Below are 19,454 nucleotides of genomic sequence, written 5' to 3' on the forward strand. Positions count from 1 at the left end.
TGTTTACACACCAAAAACAATGGTACATATACACCCATCTCAATACACTGCAGTGCATTCGGTTAGATATTCGTGTTATTTCAGATTATATTTTATCGTAAATATATTTCTCCTGTATTAAGCTTTAACTACTGTACTGCATTACCCACATTCAAAAGTATTGCTTTTTTATCACATAATCACTGGTTCCAAACATATAACCCCCCAAAAAACCGTCTTATATAGAGAGAAAGATGTGTTGTTAATTTCACATTACACGTGTTAATAATAACGATGGTGAATCTAGCGGGCGGTGGCGATTATGGTCGCGGTGTGGATAGTGAGGGTGGTGGCGATGACAAGGATTATGGTGGGGCTGATGATCACGCTCCAACATTATTGCGAGTGTAATGACACCGGTAAAGATGATTGATGATACTCGTGGACAGTCGGGAGAACAAAAAAAGTCTAGGCCTTTCTGGCAATAAATCAGGAGGTATTAAGATGTTCGAACACCAAATAGATACCCATTGCAAGGCGTCGAGTCTGCATTAGCCACACATACTCGTGGCAAAGCATGCGAGCATGCTCTGAGAACACATGCATTGCCTTTGAAACCGATTGGTCTAAACCTGAGACAGCCTTCGTTGTCTCGCCAGTTTTCGACGAGAGAACGCCAAAAGGCGGCCAGCACAAAGGCAATGCACGTGTCAACGCATTAATAGCTCGCGTTGAGCCGCTGTGTGTATGGGACCCACTTCTCTCTCCCTCCCCTACTGCCGAGTCCGATCTAACCTCGTGCCACGGCAGATCTCTTCAGCAGTTTGTTCTTGCTGTGGTTGTCCCACCTGATGACGATTTGCTTGTGTTGCGATCGAAACGTCGTGATCTGTTATTTTTCTACCTACGTGACTTTACCGAAAGAACCAAATAGTATGGGACCCTTTTTTCCAGTATCAAAATGAATGATGAACAAAAATTATATGCGTTAGTCGGGAGAAATCTGAACACACACTTGCGAATACAGACAACCTAATGGCCAAGGTAACTGGGATGAGGGCTCCCGGTGTCAAAGCAACCTCATACCCGTGTGTAGTGTAAACAGAGTTGGAGGTCATTGTCAACCAACAACAACCACCGCTGTTCACCACTAAGTGGCGGTGACGTCACTGCGGAGCTTGTGCCATGCTAGGTGCACTTTCATTGTCTACAGCCACCACCAACACCACGTGTTAAAAACAATTCGGAGTTGAGGCACGCGAAGCCAGAGTGCATGTGATGACGTTCTCGAGGCAGCAGGTGGCGTTGCGACACCGCAGTCAAAGCTTCCACGTGAGTGGACTTCCAACCCCGTGGAGACGCATCCATCGATCCATCCCGGTCTATGTATGCATGCATATGAATAACTCGTGTCAGAAGAAACGATATTGTTTCGAATGGTATGTTTGCATGTGTGAACTGGCTTTACGTGTGACCCATCTAGCAACTAGATGCCACTACATACATTTTATTCTTTTTTTTATTGAATTGATTTTGTTTTTATCATTTTGCGAGCCTATATCCCGTATCCCCAATTTGAATCGGCGTTCGCTTACGTTACTTGGCGACGTGTCAGGCGTGTGCAGCGTGCAACGGTTAAATGGTGTATTTGGTAAATAAAACCATGCTTCATTCCATAGTCTTAACCAAGTCAATAAACGTAGCAGTCGTGACGGTAGCGATGACTTGCGCGTGTGATGAGACGTAATTCCCCGCCACTACGACAGGCCGAAACCGCACCTCCGATTTGCAACGGTTGGCTACGTACGGCGCGAAAGAAGTTCAACGTACACACGTACAGACCGTCTGGATGACCGTGGCCCAATCGGCAGGAGCACGCACGCCCTTCATCAAGACTACGAGGCCTCTGCCGCCACTTGAACAAACACATTCCTGCTGCGGAGGGAGCTGGTAGGAACGTTGGGTTGCTCTGTCAATGGCCAGGGTCAACGGCGGCGTGATGTATTCCGCAAATATGCTCGACTGTGAGGGCGGGCACAGGCCAGCGTGAGTAGGTTAAACGTTGAGTTTCATAAGGGCACCACGAGGTGACCAGCCCCTCCCCACACATTGGGTGTCAAATAAGCTCTTTAACCCCTTTCACATCCATGCATTTCTTTCGGACGTCATCTTCCAGCTAGCCGACTCTTCAAAAAATATTATTCTGTAAGCTTGGTCAGTTCGAAGCTTGGTGAATATTGCCAGTATGCGTGGCATCATGGCCCCCCCAGGGTCCTTTTAATATTTTCTCTCCACTAGATGGCAGCAGCCCTCAAATATAAGCTACATTCGGTCACGTGAAATATCATCACCGGCCAGAAGAGGGCATTCGCCAGGCCCCAAGCAGACACGGGACATGCTATTGGTTTTTTTTTTATGAATTGAATAATTGTAATTGTAGGAATATAATCTAGATTTAAAGCTTTCGTGACTGGAATCCATACTCTTTGGTTCTTTCGGTAACGCACGTGACTTTACCGAAAGAACCAAAGCGTGTAGGAATATTACTCACTAGAAAATGCAATTGAACCTTTGCAAACGAACAGGCACCACCTATGGGTAGCCCAACTGCTTCGCTCACACTGTGCACAGGTTTGTAACAATGGTGGCTATGTACGTGGCTGCCTCTGTGGAAGCAGCAGCGAGGATTGATGGATCACCGCACAGATGTTGTGGAGCTCCCTTCTGGTTGGCGTCCAGGAGGTGCTGTACCCTAGCTCGCCAAGAGAAGGCGGTACAGCAAATGGACTAATCGCAATCTGTTTCCACCTGTACGGGGATCGAGTGTTGCCCCCTCGCGCGTGTCCGTTTCCTCCAAAGTGCTCCGGTTTCTTCCCAGTTGTTTCATCACTCATGAAATTGGCTGAAACTATATTTAATTAAAACCCCAATGATGATTCGGCACTCAGGAAGGAAATGTGTCCTTACCCCTGAATGAATCCAACGATGTTTACTGCACCAGTAGGCGCTGGGCTATCACCACATGTCCTCCCACAAGGCTGCGTGCAATTCCTGGCTGGGAAGCCTGGGGTGGAAGTCACTTCGTGCCCGACTTTTGAGTCACGGCAGGTCTCTGCCACGCAAAGACTTAGACCCTAACAGACTTTTGGGGTTAGTGCCGTCGGTGAGCAGCACCTATGAAGGCCGGCACAGCACATGATGGGGATGAGTGGCCAACACCACGCCCGGCCGCCTTTGTCACCCCAGTGGCGATGTTTACACACCACGCCAAGTACTCGTTTGAGGCCGAGTCGACCTAGGGGAGGTCCAGGACCGGTTCAGATGATCGTCATTGGTGTTGACCACAATTGGGAATCTAACTAGAGTCACCGCGTTTGTATCGCAGTGCACTAACCACTCCACTAGCATACAAGTGGCGGTGACGTCACCGCGGTGCTTGTGCCAGGCTAGGTGCACTTTGAAAGTTTCGCTGACAAGAAGTCACGGGACAGACCCAGGTGCCACGGGTTGACTGAGATGACTTGCAAATGCACCACCTGTGCTTCAGGCGCACACACAAACACACCACACACTCCCCCCTCACTCTAGGTATGGCGTGATAAGGCAGCTGAACAGTTTCCTACGGGGGAGGGCGGCTGCCCACGTGTTCCAGAAGTCGCCGCACGCACGACAATTGTCCTCCCTCTCTCTCGAAACCTTGACGCCTCCGCCGCAGAGCTGGAGACTCCCCCTGGGCTCCAGAGCCTGGCTTCAGCAATGTCACTGGGACACGCGCTTACTCAACAAATCGGGTGCCGATGGGATGACTCTCACGGTGAGTGGGAAAACACAGCCCGAACTTAAACAATGGCAAACGAACAAAAAATGATACACGGCATAAGGACAATGAAAACTTGCGATGTTTTGAGAATTAAAAAAAATGATACACGCGCTCACATGAACGTCCCACCAACCCCACCAAACTAAAATAAAAAAAATCTGAACGTGCGATCGGCACCGTATTGGTGCTTTTTAGAAAACGACAAAAAACCCAAACGTAAGCAGTAAATGAAAAGAAACCCCCCCCCCCCCCCCATTATCCGTTTTATACGCGTCCATGAATACACTGCGTAGCTATGTAGACGCGTGTGCACATTGTGTGCGCGTGCATATATACTGCATTTAAACGACCTCCGTCAGGTTTTCAAAACGCATCGAACGCCCCCTCCCCACCCATTTTTTTGTACGTGGCACTGCAGCAGAGAGAACCCTCCCCCGATGGGCTCGCGCCCAGGGTTTTTCGCCACCTTTTGATTCGAATTTCCACAATCGAGACCAGCGGCGGGCAACGAAAACAACGGCGGGCAACCCGGACCACAATCGGCGGGCAACCCAAACCACGGCGGGCAACCAAAACCACGGTGGGAAACCTGGACCACAATCGGCGGGCAACCCAGACCACGGCCGGTGGCCCTCACGAGCGGGCCCCCCCCTCCTGCACCCCCGGTGGGCCGCAAAGCTTCGACGTCGTCGCGGTTGTGCACCGAGCGTGACCGCCCCCCCACCCCACGTCATCGACCTCGAGACACCGACACCGGCGGGCCATCACGAGGGGCTCCGCATGGTTGCCCACCACTGATCGAGAACTGCTCGTTCGTGTTTTGTTTGTTGTCCTCCCCTCCTCCTGCTCCTTGCAACCCTCCGATTAGCACGGCTGGCCACCAACGCACGCACAAGACACGCACGCCGGCGATTCGAGGCGGCGTGAATCGCCTACTAGGACTGTGCACATGCACGACGGTCGGCGTCCCGAAAAACTTTTGATGTGACCATACACTCGCTTGCACTTCTCACACACACATGTAAGAGAAGCATGTGTCAGATTATACAAGCATAGACATGCTGCCCCCCCCCCCGCTTGTTTGGCCTCCATTTGGCCCGGTGAGGCACGAGTTGCTGGATTAGCGAGCACCTATTAAGGCCGGCGCTGCGCCGTGATGGTGTGTGGTTTTTGGCAAGGTGGGTGTTCCGCCATCGGCTGTTCACCCAACGCACGCACGCGCTCGCACTTTGCAGCTCGATAAGGATTGCAACCGACTCGCTCACAAACAGATACCCCCCCCCCTCCTTATGGCCATACAGACTGTTAAGGCAAGTGCTGTTAGCGAGCACCTATGTACGGTGCGAAAGAACATCAACATACACAGGCAATGCGAACAAGGGGGTGTTGTGGTCAGCATCGCTTCCAGTTGCCGCCTTTGCGTCAACAGCGCTTACGTTTACACACCGTACCAGGTAATCATTTATGTACGAGCCGACCTAGGGGAGGCCTAGGACCAATTCACATTTAAGTCACAGACGTGAACTGTGGCCGGGCATCGAACTTGGTTTGCTGGGTGTGCAGCGCAGCACGCTCACCACTCACTGTAGCTCTACCCCACGCATTCACTCGCAAGAGCACACTCGGGTAGGCAACACGCCGACACTCTCACACATGCACGCGAACGAAGACACACACACACGCGTGTAGGAGCGTGCACGAGCTGGAGCTCATGCGCCAGCTGACATCCGATCTCTGTCGGCGTCGCTGCTGCGTTCCTGCTGCTCGCTTTCCCCGCGCCTCCTCTCCCTCCTCAACCGAACATGGTGAGGTTCAGGAACTGCGGGGGGCAAGGAAACGAGACGACGGGCGTCATCAACGACCCAAGAAGAGCGACTTTCACACGTGGCCGATCCTCGTCCTGAGAGAACAAGGCTCAAGAATCGGCTTCCTGCGCGGCACCAGGTGAGCGGGCGAGCGACAACTTCGAAAGACGTGGGTGAGCAGGTGAATGGGCGAAAGGAGAAGTGAGAAAGCAAGTGGGAGGGTGAGCGAGAGAGCGAGCGGGTGGGTAAATAAATGTATGTATTATGTTAAACTTCTTTCGCGCCGTACGTAACCGACCATGCTAACCAAGCACAACAATTGACAAAGAAATAACTGAGTGAGAGAGCACATGGAAGAGGAGGCCATTACATCGGTTAACGAGCAGATGATTCGACGAATAAATGAGTGCGAGAGTGAGCGAGCGAGAAAGTGGACATGCAGATAAGGAGCTATGGGGCAAGAAGGTTGGCGTTCGAGTGTCGCGATGGTAAGTTACTGGGGCAAGGCGGTGAGTGAGCTGGTGAGCGAGCTGGTGAGCGAGGCTCTGAACGGGCAGCAGAACGTTTGCGAGCTAAGTTTGACGATGCGTAGCGTCGTATGCCCCGACGAGCGCAAGTGAGGGCCCACAAAAACGGTCAGCGCATCATCGCGCGGCGCTTCCAGACGCACGTCTGCGGCTGTCTGGAACGCTCTTCCTTCCGATATTAGGAAGCCACTGGAGCTATGCACTTTTAAATCATCTGGATTGAAAACTCATCTTTAGAACAGTTTTTTGCGCTTACTTTTTTGTCCTTCCCCCGTACCTCCGATTGTCACGGTTGGCTACATACGGTGTGAAAGAAGTTCAACGTACTGCACGTAAATACGCAGCCAACTCACCTCGGGCAGTTTGAGCTTAATTGTTCCATCACCATCCTTGTTGAGGGCCTGGAATATCCCTGCAAGATACAAAAACGCAACGAGATTTGGTGTCACGTTTAACCCTCGCCAAACATACCTGCCACGTGGATCCCCTAGCCATAGCCAAGTGAATTGCCTAACCCTAGCTAAATATCGTGAATGAAGAATCAATTCGACGTTTTCCCCCCATCATGGCGAATGTAGGACGTTCTGTTTTCAGCCGTTTATTTGTTTGTTTGCTGAGAAGCTGGAGGTGTCAAGGTAATCTACAAAGCCTGGAAGTTGATCGTGGTCTTCGAGCACAGGAGGCGCGCACCCCCTGGGTCTTTGGAGATGGCCGACGATTTCCGACGGTCGCCTTCTCTTTGTGACCTGTGATGGCACCCTCCACCACCCTCCCCCCTCCACTTCCCCCCCGACTCACGGAACATGGTCTCGAGCCGCACGAGGCAGCACAGGTAGTTGTCGAAGTCGATGACTCCGTTCTCCTCCATGTAGCGCATGGTGATGGTCTGCGTCAGCTGGTCGTTCAGACGGAAGCCTGTCGAAGGATTGCGAGAGCATCTCAACAAGGAGACGTACTTGTATAACTACGTATTATAGATTACACATTCTTCGATAATGTACATACGTACGGTGAGTAATGCGTGTTAAAAAAAAAAGTTAAACATTAGTTTGATGCGATATAGGAGGAATCTGCAAGTAGTCGTGGGGCGATTCTCAAATACGCGAGCGAAACGATAAAATTACGTCGATGAGATTAACAGGGGCGCGACGATCCCACGACTTGTCGCAAAACAAGGAGACGACTCAATCCGAGAACCGATTCGTTTTTCACGATGCAGTTAATGGGGTGGCCTCTTCGTGGCTTTAGGGCCAAAGGGGAACCCGCAATAAACACTGAAGAACATTGATACACGTAATATTCGATGCACAAATCTTTTTTCTTTGCCCTTTGTGTATACAGAATCATAACGTGGCTTCGCTGTTTCACGCCTGCAGCGTTTGTATGAACCGATCGCATACAACGTACGTGCATCAATTCTCAAATTTCCTTATGTAATTTCGCGCGTGTGTGTATTCAGTGTTTTATGGGGAGCGGTGGCACAGTGGTGAGCGCACTTCGCTACAAACCCGGCGAACCGAGTTTAAATTCCCACTCACGCTCAATCGGTGAAGAATATCTGAGCCACTTCTGGGCCTTGCCTCAGTGGACTCGACGTTAAATGAGTACCCGGTTACGGTGCGTAAACATCGCCACTGGGGAGACAAATTCGGCCGGACGTGGCGCTTGCCACCCACCCCCTCGTGTGCCGTGTGCGTCCTTCATAGCTCGCTAACAACACTTGCCCCAACAGTATCTTAAGGCTATACGGCGGATCTTTGTCTTTGGTGGTGAGGAGATAGTCAACAATTTAAAATAAACGTTCAGCGGAGTGATTCGGGGCGGGGTGGGGGGCGGGGACCTTTGTTATGGAGTGCGCCCAAGATGGCGGAACCCACCTGCTTCAGCCAGAGCGAGGCGGAACTCGTACCCGTTCATGTTCCCCGAGTGGTCCATGTCGAACTGTCGGAAGATTTGCTGCGGAAAACGACAACGGACGCAACGAGAAGACCCCCCAATTTTTTTTTATCGTCGACGCTGCTCATCACCCACGCAAAGATTCGCTCTCACTGCCTGCGCTCGGATGATTCGTCCACGGTCACGATCCCAAAATCGATGCTGCTTTTTTTTGTCTTTTTTGTCTCTGTCGTCTCGCTAATTCGAATGGTTTCCCATTCGTGGTCTTGCCTCTAAAACCGGCTTCCGCGCAGCTCCATTGGCCTCAACGTAATGAGAAAATTATTTGCGAATACGCTTTGATAAAAATGTTCATTCTCAATCGACTTTGACGCACGTGTATCGCGACCGTAATAAGCCACTTAAAACAGCGAGTCGATAAATTGTAACATGCCCGTTATTTAAAATGCGACATGATGAAGACTTATAAGTGTGTTGATGGTTCAATTAGATCGCGATTCATGCATCGAATCGTACGAGCGAGGTTCAATTTATGCCGATTCGTATACTGGACAGTATTCAGTTATGGCTCTCCGTGCGGAGTTCACGTAAACCCCTGAAGAACACGATTTTCTCCACTCGGTTACCGACAGAGAATGAGATTTCCGAATCGAATTCCGATCGCGAATCATGGAAACGTATCAAGTCAGGTGAATCTTCACGTCTATGAATTACGTGGCAAATACAAACTGTATCGCGTGTCTGTTTGTAAAGTGTGAGTACACACCAAAATAGACATATTATGCCTAAATATACCTGCACAATCACCACAATTCTGAAGGGGAAAATGCTTAAAACGCCGATGACAGTAAGTTTCAAATAACACCATGTCGGGTCGTTTAGCATTTAAAATAACCTCCCTTTTGCGATTAGACTTTCGTTGTGAAATAGATTTCAAAAAAGTAATGCCACGGTTGACGAATCGGGCTCCGCCTGCCACGGCCCGGACGCTCACCACGTGTCGAGCGACGATAACGTTACCACGCTACCCACAGCTCCCCGGAGTTGTGTGGCAAAAAAACGAAACCACACGCGACCACCACCGGTCCCCTTTGCTCCCCCCTCGCTCTCTTGTCACCTCCCCCCACCGCCGCCACCACCACCACCACCACGAGCTCCACAAGTGTCTGTGACACAATGGGGAACCCCGTTGCTGCCACGGGGGCTGCCACGGGGGCGGGGGGGTCGGCTCTGGTTCAGACGGACACAACCCGAGTCTCGCTTCCCCGGCCACACCTGCCACGTCTTGATGCGTTGCCACAGGAAGTTGAACTCCTTGATGCCCAGCTTGCCGTTGCCGTCCCTCTGGGAAAGGTGGCGCAATGTCAAGGGGCATTCGAAAGAGCGACGGACGCGTCAATGGGCCATCCTTCTTGGGTGCGGAAAGCCACCAGATGGATACCATTTGCAGCGAGTACCGGGAGACGGTAGGATTGGGACCTCACCGCAGTTACGATAAGGGGAGAAGCCCTCAAGCCCTCACTTATGGAGGTAGCCGTACCTCCCGGCGAGGGGCGGGCAGGAGCCGCGCTCCCTTTGCTGTTCGGTGTTTTCTGCGCTAATCCTGTGAGCGTGCGAGATTCTGCAAAAGGATACGTCCATGAGTGACACCATGTTGCGGCAGGCGTCCAGGCTGAAGCCGTCCGTCTTGAGGTCGGCATCTGATCGGCGTACGCACGTCGCAAGGCACCCAATCGGATCACCACAACGCGCATCCCATTACTGCCGAACAAACTTCAACAGGACGTGTCACTGACACCCCAGGTGTTATATGACAACCAACTAAATGTCAACAGGGCCACAGTTCATGTGAAAGACAATTGTATATCAACCGGACAGTCGTCGTTTGACAGACTTCAATGGAACGTGAAATCAGACATGAACAGTACGCATGCTATGTGACAACCACTCAGACATCAATCAATAGGAGGCTCGTCGTGTGACAAACGCTCAACCACTGACGGCAGACTCGTCACACGGTGAGGAACCGCCGCCACCCCACGGAGCGTCACGTGGCAATCGCCAGTGTGTAGTACGAGGCTCACGCGCCGCTCACACGCGCCGCTCACACGCGCCGCTCACACGCGCCGCTCACACTCGCCGCTCACACGCGCCGCTCACACGCGCCGCTCACACGCGCCGCTCACACGCGCCGCTCACACGCGCCGCTCACACGCGCCGCTCACGTTTTCCCACAACGCGGTTGAGGATGTCCCGCAGCTCCGTGGGGCTGATCTCGTTGTCCTGCAGCGACCGACCAACGTGGGAAGTCAGCGTGGGTGGCAGCAGAAGCGAAGCGCGGTTTTACAAATTAATTTAAAATGCACTCTCGGCCGATCGGTCGATTTGTGCGTTTTTCCGTCTGACGATTGACTCGATGATGGTGAAAACACGACAAGGTGACAGGTGTTGCGCTGTACAGCTGACACGACGTACCGATCCGGCGAGCCTGGCAAACACATTGATGAAGGCCGGGTCCACTGGCACCTCCAAGTCCAACTATAACATGTGCGGCACGCAGCGGCACAAACAAAACATGGAACAACAAAACAAACACGCACATTACAAACAAGATCCTCCACAGAACTTCACTCCAAGTCCAGCCTTCATAGCCTTCCTCTTCTACAATTATGACCGACTTACATCTGCTCGCAAATAAACGGCGCTAACATTAAAAAAAAAGTACTTGTATAATTTCAAGAGTGGAAACAAGTAAACCCGTAAAAACAAAGTTTTTCACTATAAATCCTTTATATGCGTGGCATCGGGGCGGCTAGAGTCCTCTCGTCCTCTGGCTTGAGATTGCTGCCACCTATGGGTCAGATGATTGTCTGGCAGCATTAAACAATTGGTAATTTAATATTTAAAAAAAATTCCCTATACAGTGTAAAATTTTGGAATTTTTTTTCACGAAAATGCATTGTCACGCACAACGAGTCTGTGTGCAAAATGTCAGCTCGATTGGATCACGGGAAGTGGGTTAAAAAACGACCGAAAGATTTGCACGGTCCTAAGCAAGCAAGCGAACTTAATATAAAGGATTTAAAAACGAGGGTGTTTCAGGAAAGAATGGGGAATCTCACCTCGGGCATTACAATGTCGACGTCATCGTCCATTTTTCTGGAACAGAACAGAAGAGGAAACGCTGGCATCACGCAGATAACAGCTTCACGTTCGAGCACTTGAGAGGGGCGTGGATGAGCCTCCGCTCGCCTACACGATCGCCAATTAATTTTAAGGGCCCCCTCCGTGTTGAAAGCTGTGATCTGGGTTGGTCTATTTAGAGGCCGCCCAATTCCACCTGCTCCACCCTTCCACCAGGGAGCAGTGGCTTTGATATTAAGAGAGGGTGGACCCGAGGAGGAATGACTTCACGTGCACTCCGCTGGGAGGCCTGGGTGACCTTGTGGTTGACATGGCTCTCTACTGGGATGCTACACCATAAACCATCACGCGAGCTCCAGGCATCCTCACAGCGGCTTTTGGCTATCCATCGAACAAAGACGGCCACTGCATCGGGCGCTTTCAGATGCGTTTCTGCGGCCGTCTGGAATCCTCTTCTGACATTAGGAAGGCACTGGAGCTGTGCACTTAGAAATGTATATTGAGAACTAATTTATTTAGAACTGCATTTTGTGCTTAGTTTGTCGTCCATCCCCCGGCACCTCCGATCGAATTGAGGAGGACATTGCCAAAGAGGACATTAAAGACCCATGTTAATGTATTCTTTGGTTCTTTCAGTAAAGTCACGTAGCTATAAAAAATAATTAAGTGAATAAAAATAAAAAGAATATAAATAAAATAATAAACAACAAAAACAATAATCTAGATTGTAGCCTGGTTCTTAATTGGAGTGAGTGTACTGGCAGTCAATAATGGAGACTGTAGCCTGGTTATTAAGTTTGGTGAGTGTGCTGGCAGTCTATAATGTAGACTGTAGCCTGGTTCTTAACCTGAGTGAGCATACTGGAAGTCTATAATGTAGACTTATTCTTGGTTCTTTCAGTAATTTAAATATAGCAAAAATAATCTCAGATGGAATTCATTGTTTCAAAGAGGACTATTAAGGTGTTAATAAAACAGACCAAGGTCTGTTTAAACACATTAACATGTAGAGCCATCAGCATACTACACGTTTGTAAAGATATTAGGTGTTGAAGTGGGAGGTGTGAGAGTAGTGGTGATCGTAGTAGGAGGTGCAAGTTGTGGTCGTGGCAGTATTCGTTATGGTGACAGTGGTGGTGCTGGCGGTAGTGGTGGTAGTGCTGGTGATAGTGGTATTGGTAGTGGTGATGTTGGTACTAGTGGTGTTGGCTAGTGTTGGAGCTGGTAGTGTTGGGCTTGGTGGTGGTGTTAGTGGTGTTGGTGGCGTTGGTGGAGGTGTTGTTGGTAGTGTAGGAAGTGGTGATATTTAGTAGTCTTGGGTTGGTGGTCGTGGTGGTAACGAGAGTACTGGTGGCGGCGGTGGTGGTGGTGTTCGTTGCGGTGGTAACGACAGTGCCGGTGGTGGTGTTAGCGGCGGTGGCAGGACTCACTCCACCGCTTGCTGCTTCTCCGAGAAGACGCGCAGGATGAAGTCGGCCTCCTGGTTGGGCTCGAAGGAGGAGGGCATGACGATGTACTCGCCCGGGGGCAGCAGGAAGCGCTGGGACACCTCGCGAGTGTTGATGAACACCTCTGAGCGCGCCTTGGACGCGTGGAATTGGAAGAAGTCCTTCTTCAGCTTCAGCTGCGGCTGCCCCACGTGCTGCGCAGAATCAGAATATTTGCTCATCCTGGAGAAATCCGATGAGCTATGAAGCTCTTTTTCACAGATGTCCGATAGGGGCACGGGGTCAGAACGTTACAGCAGGCGGCGGTCGGGTACACGGAAATCCAAGACGCGTTCCGCCTGTCGTTTGTAAAGCTTTCATTTACTAGGATCAATTGTGTGTTCTCGTTTGTTACCGTCTTGTTTGTATTGTGTCTCATCGGTCCTGTCTCAATTATTTCCATGAACCTACATGTGACATTGCTATATCATTGGTTTTCCAATTGTAAATTATCGGAGGTGTAACGATTCACACCCTTAGTACATTCGACAAGTCGACGTGACTCAAAGTCACAATTAAATTGAAGGATTTTAACACTTCCTTTTTTATTGCTGTGAATGTGGTGACCACTTGTGGCTGCTGCGTCACGTGAACCCATCATACACAATAAAACATGCGTGATTCGACGCACTTATCGTGAGCTTAGCAATCAACATCAATCAATGAATCCATGCATCCGTTTACACTTCCCCAAATAACCTATTCTTACCCAATCAATCCAGTGGCATGCATCGTAAGTGTAATCATTAATTAACATTTATGAACTGGTGAATCACTTGACTATAATTTTTCTTTTTTTTACACGGCGATCTGTTTTCCATGCCAGTGAAATTCTGTCCTGCTCACTAAAAGCTCCGATACTTCAATGAGACGGTGTTCATGCGACTCATGGGACACTCGCGCTGATGCGATCCGACTCCCCGTTACCCCATGTCCAGCCAAGCAAGCTCCGCTAGGTCCTAGAAGCCATGGCCACTGCTCGCTGGGTGGCCTTTTAATTTTAGTTCGTCAGCTCCGGTTCAAGAGCCATTTCAAAACAAGCAACCCGTGGGGTTTCACCGCTTCCTGCATCTTTGGCGGACCGATTACAATCCTAGATTCTGCCTCGGCATGAAGATAATTGAAAACAACACTCAATAATAATCATATTCTTACAGCCCATGGTCAATTCACTGCTGGATAAAGGCTTCCCCCATACAATCGCACCACGAATTAACAGAGTTGGCTACGTGCGGTGCGAAAGAAGTTCAACATACAGTGTCAAACAAGGGAGTTGTTGGACCATACTGCACCACGATGGTCAGTGTGTGACGGGAGTGCGCCCCAGGACCGTTTCAGCGACCACTCGTCACCGATGCTCGCCGTAGCCAAAAATCTAATTGGGACAGTCCGGTTCGCGGTGAGGAGCGCCAAACGCTGTGCCACCAATCCCGCTCCTACCACCGCTCTCGTCATTTGAATACGTGAACACGAAACCGTGGTGGGTTTGAACTGGGGTGGGGGGGGGGACTTGGGCAGTCTGCCGAGTGTGAATGTTCAAGTGCGGCGCTTTTGACGGCGTGGCGTTATCCCGACGGCCGTCTCGCGGAGCCGACCACGTCTGCCGAGGGGCGCATCTGTGTGGACACACCAGTGCAGAACGTACCGACTGTGGGACCTGCAGAGAAACCACAAAAACAAACGAAAAAAATAGAAATTAAGCGTTAGACGCGGCGGGGAGTGCACCCGCGATTGGTGGCACCTCATCTGTGACCTCCGCGTGTAAACTCGGCTGAATCTTCTTTTCTATTAGAAAGTAATACAATAATAATATTATTTTATTACTTCCCTTCTACGTGACTTTACCGAAAGAACCAAGAAGATGAATCCCTGCAGTCACGAAAGCTTTAAATCGAAACTCGGCTGAAATTAATCCACGGTTGCTAATGCCCTTCCCTGCACCTCCGATTTTGTCATCCTTTCCCCGCACCTCCGATTAGCACGGTTGGCTTCGTACGGTGTGAATGAGATTCAACGTACACACGTACATACAGGGACGTTTATGTTGGCAACCCGAATTCTCTCCCAGAGGCTGAATTTGCTGATTCAGAGTGAAACTTGTTTTTTGTCAGATGGTGGCCATGTGAAAAAACAAAACATTTCCAGCACAAACACCCATTGTGAAAAATCATTTTTTAAATGTGACGCGTTGACCTCCCCCATGGCACTTCGCTTTCAGCCAATTCCAGAGAAAATGTTATTTTTAATAGGGCAAGTATTATTTCCAATCAACACTGCCTATCGTTTTTTTTAGCTAAATGGTGCCATTTGAAATCTGTTAAAATACGTAGCAGAGTGAATGTACAGTTTTTTTTTTCCATTTGAAATCAACACACGAATGCCCGGACAGATACATAAATGAACGAATGGATGAATTCAGCAGCGGCATCAGCGTTTCCTCGAGCGATCGGTGACGACGGCCGCGGGAGGAGCTTTGCAGGGAGGATGCTGCGGCGCGGTCGAGAGGTGCGGAGGAATCGGTTGAGCGGTGGCAGGGAGACGTGGGCGAGGGGCGGCCGCAGCACCTGGTAGATGGCGAAGCCCATGGTGAGGAGGTCGCGGCCCTGCCGGCGCTGCTTGCGCCGGTCCTTCTGCATGAGCGCCACCACGACGGTGCAGCCCTCCTCGTTGTCCTCGGGGTCGTCGTCCTCCTCCAGCAGGTTCAGCCGGAACTGCGGGTTGCTCCAGAAAGTGTCTGTGGGCACGCGGGTAAAGAAAGAAATCAAATAATGAGATTCGAGGGGGCACGAGCGCACGAGCGTGCGGCGCGAGGGAAAGAGCGAGTGTGTGAGCGAGCGTAAAACCCAGCGCGCAACAAGGCCAAATGAGTGAGAGTGCGAGAGCGCACGAGCGAGAGACAGGGAGAGACGGCGTGCAAGCGAGCGTCCGAGAGGGAGGGAGCAACTATGCGAGTGGAAACGCGAGTGAAAGGGACAGCAAGTGAATGAGCACATGAGGACAGCGAGTGAGAGAGTCCGCGCGTGCACATGCATGGCGCACGAGCGAGCGAGCGCCTTCAAGATAATTAGCGAGCGCGACAGCAAGCAAGCGAGCATGCGAAGGAGAGACAGCAAGCAAGTGCAGCAACGGTGACCGATTGAATGAACCAGTGCATGAAAAAGCGGGCTGCCGAGCGAGCGAGAGGCAGAGCGAGCGACCCTCACCCGGGAAGTTTCGGCAGCCGCCGGCGCTGCAGCCGCGCACCCAGCTGCCCTCGTGCACCACGGAGCTCCAGAAGTGGAGATTATCGTCCGAGAGCGCGTCCGCCGTCAGGTTGCAGATCTCCAGCCGTGAGAACTGGCGCAAGAAGTCGTCGTACGACATCCTGCGGGAGGGGAGGTCGGGGGTGGGGCGGCGGGAACGCACGTTAAACCACTTGCACTTTTATCAACACTGTCCTGCATTGCTAATCACCCGACAGCCGTCGCCAATTAAAGACAAGCCTAAGTTCGGTTGTGGCCATGCAACCCAAACTATGGACCACATAGTAAACCCACAGAGATACACAGACAGCCATAGAGATACATTAAAGACAGGCCACAGTGCGATTGTGGCCATACAACCCAAACTATGGCCCATACAGGAAACCACACGAGTCTGCGCTCCTTCAACGGAGGAGGAATAGCAATTCTGGGGTAACGATTCAAGAATCAATTTCTTCTCTTCAACGCTGCCGTGAAGGTGGCGCCTCAAGTTGGCCCGGTGGCTGCAGGGATCTGAAATAACCAAATCTGACATAATCATTTCCCGTGATACGATCCGATGCACATCGGAGGAGTATCGAATGATATCCACGAATTTGCCAGACACCAAAGAGGCCAAAGGGGTGGAGAGATGGCCAGGAAGAGAGCACTCACCAGAACTCGCCATCTTCGCTCTTGACCATGAGCCGATCCCGATCGTCGTCCGACACCTCGTTCCACTGCCGCGAGCTGAGGGACGGGGCCATGCGTAAGCCAGACATACAAAGACAAAGACCCCCCCCCCCCCGTGTAGCCTTCACAGACTGTTGGGGCAAGTGCTGTTAGCGAGTAGCAGCGCTTGTGAAGGTCGGCACTGCGGCACATGAGGGGGTGGGTGGCCAGCACCGCGCCCGGCCATGGTGCTGCGATGATCATCACACACACACCCATGAATCTACATCGTGAACCATCTTCTTGGTTCTTTCGGTAAAGTCACGTAGAAGGGAAATAATAAAATAATAAAAATAAAACATAATAAAATAATTCTCACGACGTGAGCAGCCGTCCTCAGGTGGAGAACAGGTCTGTCGGAAAGACAGCGTCTGAATGAGACGCTGTCTTTCCGACAGACGCAAGCAGGACGGCTGCTTGCGTTGTGGCCGAAACATCGTTTAATTTTTATTATTTTATTATTTCCCTTCTACGTGACTTTACCGAAAGAACCAAGAAGATGAATCCCTGCAGTCACGAAAACTTTAAATCGAAATCGTGAACCATTTACAGATATCCCACTGCTTTTGAGTGATCCTCTTGCGAACTTCTCTACACGTAATTGAATATCGTGAAAGCGATGACTTCATATCTCAGGGGACAGCGTGAAAATAATTTAACACGTGTATTGGGATTTGTGAGTGATGTGTAGAGGCTTTGAAATAAAATGTCGTTCATTCAAAAGTGTTCTCCCTTCTCAAGTTAGTGGGATATCTATAAATGGATCAAACTGTAGCTTAACACGACATAACTACTATTTGTAACTATTTTTATTTTACCAGGCATAGCCCACTAAGCTATATAGCTGTTTTTCAGAAGCGACCTGGCCACAAATGATAGCTCAACGGAGTGGCAGATGTGGAAATGTATAGCAGCCAAATACTCTAAATGCATGTTGATACTAAATGTGGAGGGAAAAACCGGACGATCCGGAGAAAAATCCACACGACCACAGGGAGAAAGACATTGAAATGGCAAATATACAGCAGGCATCAGGGTCAAAATTGAACCCACGACCGCCTGCATATCAGGCGAGATAGTTACCATCTCGCCACCGCGGTGAGATGTTAAAAATGGCTCACACTGTAGTTCAACACCACATCATGCACATTCCCAGGCCGCAGACCCATTGGGTCTGCTATGTAATCAGTACGCCCACTCAGAGTTGGCCCGTGGCCAAAGTGCCCGGCGACAGGTCCCGACAGCTAGTGACGGGATGGGCTGTGCACCTGCAGTGCAACAATTGCGGAGCACACTCCGTACAAAGGATACGTCATTAAACATGCATTAAATACACCGCGGGGGGCCTGCTCCTAATGTGGAAAGTGATCTCAGCCTTTCAATCGGTTGTTCGTGTTCCCTTTAAGCACCGAACAAAGGCGAATGGTACACAGGCTGTGGGTTACATCGGAAAGGTGACAGGAGCTTTGTTTCCTTCTCCGCAATGATATCCTAATTGTGCTTCCATTGTCGACTATCAAGGGGTTAATAAAAAATCCATTCACATAATTCTTGCAGAGCCAGTGCATCACCCGAACGTGTTACAGAATGGCCCGTGGAAGGAGATATCATAGAAGCACTTCCTAAATATTTTCAAGTGACCTCTTATCCACACCACGGGGGTGAGAACGTCACCATCTGCCCCGCTGCGCCAAGCAATGATCACCATGTGACAGTCCAAACCGATACTGCATTTTCAGAGCTGGAATTTAAGCAAATTTAAGTGAAAATCAAAGAAAAATTTGCTATTGTGGGTTTTTTTTTTCTTCTTCTTCTGAGCGACTCGACCGGCAGACATCAAAGCATTCCACAACAACATAAAAACAAACCTTGATAATAACAATTACGTTGTAAAATTACATTCCCACTTAAACTCGAGTGATTTTAATAGAGTGATGCTGCTGCGTTGGGCTTTGGGTGCACGAATAATACAACTGTTGAGCACATTTGTCAATACCACAGCCTTAAAAATAAAATATAAATTAGAATGCTGTGAAGGAGGACTACTTCCCAAAACGTCGCCGATTGTTTACGTAGACAATCATGGGCTGCTGAAAACTGGATGCGAAACTCAGGATATCTCTGTGGTACCTGCCAAGGAGTCTCACCTCTGAGCAAGAGGGAAACAACCCTTCTTATGATTCTATGTTTAATCGTGACGATCTAGCATTTTTAAGTTAATTACACACACATCAGAGGAGCTAATATCTGTCAACATTTTTACATCTGTGCTTTTGTTTTCTTAAGTCCTCCTCGTAAACTGTAAGGCAAACAGCTGCCGCCTTGGGCTTCCTCAGAGATTTACACCTCGGAGCGTGTGAACATTTGTTCTCTCATCCCCAGAATTAGGCCTGCCCATCACCACAAAATGGCAACGATGCAAACGCCATCATTGGCCTAATGATCCACGACATGTCAGGCGTAAACATTGCCATACAACCGGGCCAACATTTAGCAACGCGCCAATCGTTCAGGAATATCTCGCGAACACCATCGCCCGCAATGTGCGAACCAAATTGGTGGCCGAGGGGGGTGGGGGGGGGGGGAGCGAGACGGTCGACGAGCGGCAGAGCGAGCGAGCAGCCGAGCAGGACGAGTAATACCTGTCACTCCACGGGCCGACCCACTCGACTTGGCCCCAGGGGTTTCGGATACGGACGAGCTTCACCATGCCTCCGTTGTGGTACACCTGCCCGCACACACGCCGCCAGAAATTTCGCGCAAATTTATTCTGAAGGTGACCTAAGACTAGAGAGTGCTATTTTCGCACCGTGCAAGTGGCTAACCCATTCGCTCACGTGCGG

General features: G+C 50.4%; 1 protein-coding gene across 1 annotated transcript in view; it reads right to left on the bottom strand.

Moving 5' to 3' along the window:
* Window positions 1-3,860: 3,860 nt before the first annotated feature.
* LOC144729652 (calpain-1 catalytic subunit-like) overlaps window positions 3,861-19,454 on the bottom strand; it is a 43,080-nt gene continuing 27,486 nt past the window's right edge. The window contains exons 8-22 of the mRNA XM_078610062.1: window positions 19,254-19,339; window positions 16,555-16,629; window positions 15,862-16,022; window positions 15,223-15,392; window positions 14,304-14,315; window positions 12,602-12,813; window positions 11,150-11,186; window positions 10,503-10,565; window positions 10,253-10,310; window positions 9,663-9,727; window positions 9,303-9,371; window positions 8,009-8,087; window positions 6,930-7,046; window positions 6,485-6,543; window positions 3,861-5,618 (exon numbers count right to left, since the gene is read on the bottom strand). Coding sequence (XP_078466188.1) covers window positions 5,592-5,618; window positions 6,485-6,543; window positions 6,930-7,046; window positions 8,009-8,087; window positions 9,303-9,371; window positions 9,663-9,727; window positions 10,253-10,310; window positions 10,503-10,565; window positions 11,150-11,186; window positions 12,602-12,813; window positions 14,304-14,315; window positions 15,223-15,392; window positions 15,862-16,022; window positions 16,555-16,629; window positions 19,254-19,339 — 1,290 coding nt within the window. The 3' untranslated portion in view covers window positions 3,861-5,591. The remainder of the gene's footprint in view (window positions 5,619-6,484; window positions 6,544-6,929; window positions 7,047-8,008; window positions 8,088-9,302; window positions 9,372-9,662; window positions 9,728-10,252; window positions 10,311-10,502; window positions 10,566-11,149; window positions 11,187-12,601; window positions 12,814-14,303; window positions 14,316-15,222; window positions 15,393-15,861; window positions 16,023-16,554; window positions 16,630-19,253; window positions 19,340-19,454) is intronic.

Source organism: Lampetra planeri, chromosome 33 (assembly GCF_965212315.1).
Source record: "Lampetra planeri chromosome 33, kcLamPlan1.2.h2, whole genome shotgun sequence".
NCBI lineage: Eukaryota > Metazoa > Chordata > Hyperoartia > Petromyzontiformes > Petromyzontidae > Lampetra > Lampetra planeri.